Below are 6,000 nucleotides of genomic sequence, written 5' to 3'. Positions count from 1 at the left end.
CAGGTTTTCTACTAAAATGGTGATTGGCTAATTTTTTTTTTTTTTTTTTTTTTAGCAGATTGTCCACATTTTATCTGCTGGTCAGGATTAATTTAAGTTCCTAGTTACTATCTATAAAATGCTACATGATGAAAATGCTTTCCCCAATAAGTATAGGTTTCTTTTTTTATGGGCATATTTTTTCCTAGATAATAATGAAAATGAATTGGTTCAAATATGTATAAGTCCAGAGATACAGTAGTCTTTAAGATTGAAGCTCCAGCTCCACTTTTTCTGAATTCCCTTATCTCTACTCTTATCTGGATGGTGCTGGCTGCATTTTCAGGCTGATATTGAAATGGCTATAGCAGTTCTGGGCCTCATATCCAGTCAAGGTAATGTTGAGAAGGAAGGTGGTATGCCTAGCTTTTTGTTTTAGTTGTTTTTTTTTTTTTAATTTGCTTTTAAAGAGATCCAAGGTAAAAAGGCTTTTCATGACTGAGTCAAAGGTAGTAAGCAGGAATTGGAAAATGAAGTCTTTTATAAATGGAGGACTTGCCATTTATTATTATCTCCCCAGAGAGGGAATCAATGACCCATTTTTGTATCCTGCTTAATATATTTCAATACAAATAACTTCTTCTTTTTACCTAAATACTATCTTGATGTCTTTTAAGACTACATTTTCCTCATCTGTTTTTTTGACAAAGTGTTAGTGTCCCTGCAGTAAATCATAATATTCTCAAAGAAAATACGATAGTGTCTATGCGATGCTAAAGCAATAGATTTAAAATGTGAAGAAGAGGAAGGACAAGATGGCGGAGGAGTAGGGGGACACGCTCGCCCTCTCCCACAAACACAACAAAAAAAGCACATCTACAGAAGAAATGACTCGCACAGAACAACAACCAATCGCTGGCAGAGGAACCTAAACTCCAATAACGGCAAGAAATTCGTGACATTATTGGGCAGAACGGGAGAAAAGAGGAGAGTGAGAGAAGGTGAATCCGAGCGGGACGGGCGCTCCCGAAAGGGAACTGCGGAGGAGAAAGGGATCCCGCACCCTGGAAAGTCTCCTACCGGGGGAAAGATCAAACGAACCGGAGGAATCTCCAGATGCAGAGAAGAGTGTAGCAGTAAGTCGGAGTACGGAAAAACGATCAAGAACCCAACGGACCATCTGAACTACGGGCACAGTCACCAAAAATTGAGACGCCTGGGTGGGGGCTGGGCACCGAATCCTCGGCTCCAGAGGTTAGTCCCCGGGAAAGGGCTGGGGGACGCCTGGGTGGGGGCTGGGCACCGAGACCTCAGCTCTGAAGGTTGGTCCCCGAGAGGGGGCCGGGGGACGCCTGGGTTGGGGCTGGGCACCGAGACCTCGCCTCCGAAGGTTAGTCCCCAAGAAAGGGCCGGGGGACGCCTGGGGGGGGGGGCTGGGCACCGAGACCTCGGCTCCAGAGATTAGTCCCCGGGCTAGGGGGGCGGGGAAGAGCGGAAACTGCTTGGGAGGTCTCTAAACCATTCGACGGGGCAGAGACTGCCTGGGAGACTAGAAAACAAAGCTGTCGCAGAGGAAGGGAGCAATACTCTAGGGGCGGGGAAGTGGAAAGCCGCCTCAGAGGGAACCTGGGAGAAGAGCCTGGTCTGCGCCCGTGCTGGGGAGGGGAGAGAAGAAGGGGTGGGTCCCCATAGAATACCCCCCACGCCACAACAAGCTTACAGGCCCGCTAGCTAGCAGAAAGCTGTGCTTCCCAGTGCATTCCCTCCCCCCACCCCCGCCACCCCCTCCGCTCTCGCCGAACCTGGGGCTGCCTGCCATCCAGGAGGGCTGGCCTCAACAATTGCCTGAAGCCTACCACCGCAGGGGCTCTCCCTGCACAGGCCTGCTTGCCCTTTGGAGGGGCTACACTTCCACAGAGCAGCACCAAACACCACCAGCCCCCTAAAAAAGGCCTGCAGCCCAGAAAAGCTAGAACAAGCCTAGCCAGGCCGTGAATAGATCGACCTAATTCTCCGACGGTTTTTCTGAGACGGGCTCCCCCGGGGAGGAGCCTCTTGAGTCTCCAAGGGCCTTGCTACACGCCCAAGACCCCAAGGGGTGCTGAGACCTAGTGGACCAGCTGCATAGGACTGCCAGCTCCAGGCAGGACCCCCTGCAGCCCAGAAAAGCTGCAACAAGCCTGGCCGAATCGGGAAAAGATCTCAGACGGTCTTTCGGAGTCGGGCTGTCCTGGGGAGGAGCCTCTTGAGGCTCCAAGGGCCCTGCTACCCGCCCAAGACCCCAAGGGGTGCTGAGACCTAGTGGACCAGCTGCATAGGACTGCCAGCTCCAGGCAGGACCCCCTGCAGCCCAGAAAAGCTGCAACAAGCCTGGCCGAATCGGGAAAAGATCTCAGACGGTCTTTCTGAGTCAGGCTGTCCTGGGGAGGAGCCTCTTGAGTCTCCAAGGGCCCTGCTACCCGCCCAAGACCCCAAGGGGTGCTGAGACCTAGTGGACCAGCTGCATAGGACTGCCAGCTCCAGGCAGGACCCCCTGCAGCCCAGAAAAGCTGCAACAAGCCTGGCCGACTTGGGAAAAGATCTCAGACGGTCTTTCTGAGTCAGGCTGTCCTGGGGAGGAGCCTCTTGAGTCTCCAAGGGCCCTGCTACCCGCCCAAGACCCCAAGGGGTGCTGAGACCTAGTGGACCAGCTGCATAGGACTGCCAGCTCCAGGCAGGACCCCCTGCAGCCCAGAAAAGCTGCAACAAGCCTGGCCGACTTGGGAAAAGATCTCAGACGGTCTTTCTGAGTCAGGCTGTCCTGGGGAGGAGCCTCTTGAGTCTCCAAGGGCCCTGCTACCCGCCCAAGACCCCAGGGGGTGCTGAGACCTAGTGGACCAGCTGCATAGGACTGCCAGCTCCAGGCAGGACCCCCTGCAGCCCAGAAAAGCTGCAACAAGCCTGGCCGACTTGGGAAAAGATCTCAGACGGTCTTTCTGAGTCGGGCTGTTCTGGGGAGGAGCCTCTTGAGTCTCCAAAGGCCCTGCTACCCGCCCAAGACCCCAAGGGGTGCTGAGACCTAGTGGACCAGCTGCATAGGACTGCCAGCTCCAGGCAGGACCCCCTGCAGCCCAGAAAAGCTGCAACAAGCCTGGCGGAATCGGGAAAAGATCTCAGACGGTCTTTCTGAGTCGGGCTGCCCTGGGGAGGAACCTCTTGAGTCTCCAAGGGCCCTGTTACCCGCCCAAGACCCCAGGGGGTGCTGAGAACCAAGTGAAATCTGCTACCATCGTGGGGTGGACCTCCCAGTCCTGTCTACCCTCAGGAAGTCCTCCTTTGCTTCAAAGAAACACTGTTAGTCCCATCAACACTCCAGAAAAGCCACACTGCCTCAAAAAAAGATTGACCAACAACGACAGCCCTCAGGAAATATTCCAGGGCAGTGACAAGGCAAACACTACCCGATAACGTAGAGTACAACTCCCTCAGGAGAAAGAAGACAACAAGCAAGATGAAGAAGCTGAGAAACCACCCCCAGTCAAACCAACAGGAGAACTCACCTAAAACAGTCAACAATGAAACTGATCTCTGCAGTCTGACAGACCTGGAGTTCAAAAGAGAAATAGTGAAAATACTGAAGGAATTAAGAGAAGATATGAACAGCAATGCAGATACCCTCAGAAAGGAGCTAGAAAATATAAGGAGGAGCCAAGAAAAACTAGAACATTCATTTGCAGAGATGCAAACTGAACTAGGGGCAGTAAAAACCAGAATGAATAATGCAGAAGAACGAATCAGTGATATGGAAGATAGAATAATGGAAATCACTCAATCTGGTCAACAGACAGAAAACCGAATCAAAAAACTGGAAAGCAATATAAGAGACCTATGGGATAATATAAAACGGGCCAATCTACGCATAATAGGAATTCCAGAAGGAGTAGAAAAAGATAAAGGAATGGAAAATATATTTGAAGAAATTATCGCTGGAAACTTCCCAAGTCTAAAGGATACTGGATTCAAGATACAAGAAGCACAGAGGGCCCCAAACAAACTGAACCCAAACAGACCCACACCAAGACACATCATAATAAAAATGGCAAAAGTTAGTGATAAAGAGAGGATCCTAAAGGCAGCAAGAGAAAAACAGAATGTTACCTACAAGGGAACCCCCATAAGAATATCAGCTGATTTCTCTACAGAAACACTACAGGCCAGGAGGGAATGGCAAGAGATATTTAAAGTGCTCAAAGGAAAAAATATGCAACCTAGAATACTTTATCCAGCAAGAATATCATTTAAAATAGAAGGGGAAATAAAAATTTTTCCCAACAAACAAAAACTTAAAGAATACAGCAACACAAAACCCAGGTTAAAGGAAATATTGAAAGGGCTTCTCTAAACCAAAAAGAAAGGAAGGAAAGGGAAGAAAAAAGAAAAGAAAAAAAAAAAAAAAAAAGAAGAAGAAAAAGAAGAAGAAGAACTAGGACTGAGGAAGATACAATCAGAGAGCAGTCACTCAAATAAGCCAGCATACAGATTTAATCATGAACATGCTTCAAACAAAATAAAATTAAAAAGAAAAAAATAAAAGAGTCATCAAAACCATAAAATGTGGGCAAGGGATGTTAGGAGGTAAATAATCCTTTTTGTTTGTATGTATGTCTCTCTTCTTAATTTTAATATAATAATGAAGTGTTTGAACTTACAGGACCATCAGGCTAAAACACACAATTATGGGAAGGGGTTAGCATACTTAAAAAACAGGGCAACCACAAGCCAAAACCAAATATTGCATTTGCAAAAAATGAAAAAAAAAAATACACTCAAGCAGATAATAACAGGAGACCATCCAACCAAAAAAAAAAAAAAAAAAAAAAAAAAAAAAGAAAGGAAGAATGGAGAACCATAGAATCAACTGGAACACGAGGATCAAATGGCAATAAATAATCATCTATCAATTATCACCTTAAATGTCAATGGACTGAATGCCCCAATCAAAAGACACAGAATGGCTGAGTGGATAAAACGGCAAAAACCTTCAATATGCTGCCTACAAGAAACTCACCTTAGGACAAAAGATACATATAGATTGAAAGTGAAAGGCTGGGGAAAAGTATTTCATGCCAATAGACATGACAGAAAAGCAGGAGTTGCAACGCTCATATCAGACAAAATAGACTTTAAAACAAAAGACATAAAGAAAGACAAAGAAGGACACTATTTAATGATTAAGGGATCCATCCAAGGAGAGGATGTTACTATCATCAACATATATGCCCCAAACATAGGAGCACCCAGATACATACAACAAATATTAACAGACATAAAGGGAGATATTGATGAGAATACAATCATAGTAGGAGACCTAAATACCCCCCTCACATCAATGGACAGATCCTCTAGACAGAAAACCAATAAAGCAACAGAGATCCTAAAGGAAACAATAGAAAAGTTAGACTTAATTGATATCTTCAGGACACTACATCCAAAAAAATCAGAATACACATTCTTCTCAAATGCTCATGGAACATTCTCAAGAATCGACCACATATTGGGACATAAAGCGAATCTCAATAAATTTAGGAGCATAGAAATTATCTCAAGTATCTTCTCTGACCACAATGCCATGAAATTAGAAATCAACCATGGGAAAAGGAAAGAGAAAAAACCTACTCCATGGAGACTAAACAACATGCTACTAAAAAACCAATGGGTCAATGAGGAAATCAAGAAGGAAATTAAAAACTATCTTGAAACAAATGATAATGAAGACACAACCTCTCAAAATCTATGGGATGCTGCGAAAGCAGTGCTCAGAGGGAAATTTATAGCAATCCAGGCCTTTCTCAAAAAAGAAGAAAGATCCCAAATTGACAACTTAACCCTCCACCTAAATGAATTAGAAAAAGAAGAACAAAGAAGTCCTAAAGTCAGCAGAAGGAAGGAAATTGTAAAGATCAAAGAAGAAATCAATAAAATAGAGACTCAAAAAACAATAGAGAAAATTAATAAAACCAAGAGCTGGTTCTTTGAAAAGGT

The 6,000-nt window shown here is 45.6% G+C and overlaps 1 protein-coding gene across 1 annotated transcript in view; it reads left to right on the top strand.

Annotated features, from left to right (window-relative positions):
* Positions 1–337: 337 nt before the first annotated feature.
* Positions 338–6,000, top strand: part of LOC146394712 (uncharacterized) — a 31,839-nt gene continuing 26,176 nt past the window's right edge. The window contains exons 1-2 of the mRNA XM_085006980.1: positions 338–374; positions 759–1,233. Of these exons, the coding sequence (XP_084863106.1) occupies positions 338–374; positions 759–1,233 (512 nt within the window). The remainder of the gene's footprint in view (positions 375–758; positions 1,234–6,000) is intronic.

Source organism: Sus scrofa, chromosome X, assembly GCF_054392235.1.
Source record: "Sus scrofa isolate SSC_HxYL_T2T_F1_AM1 chromosome X, Sscrofa_HxYL_maternal_Yorkshire_Landrace_v2.0, whole genome shotgun sequence".
In the NCBI taxonomy this organism is placed as follows: domain Eukaryota; kingdom Metazoa; phylum Chordata; class Mammalia; order Artiodactyla; family Suidae; genus Sus; species Sus scrofa.
The sequence above is the reverse complement of the archived record's forward strand: the minus strand, read 5'-3'. Positions and strand labels throughout refer to the sequence as shown.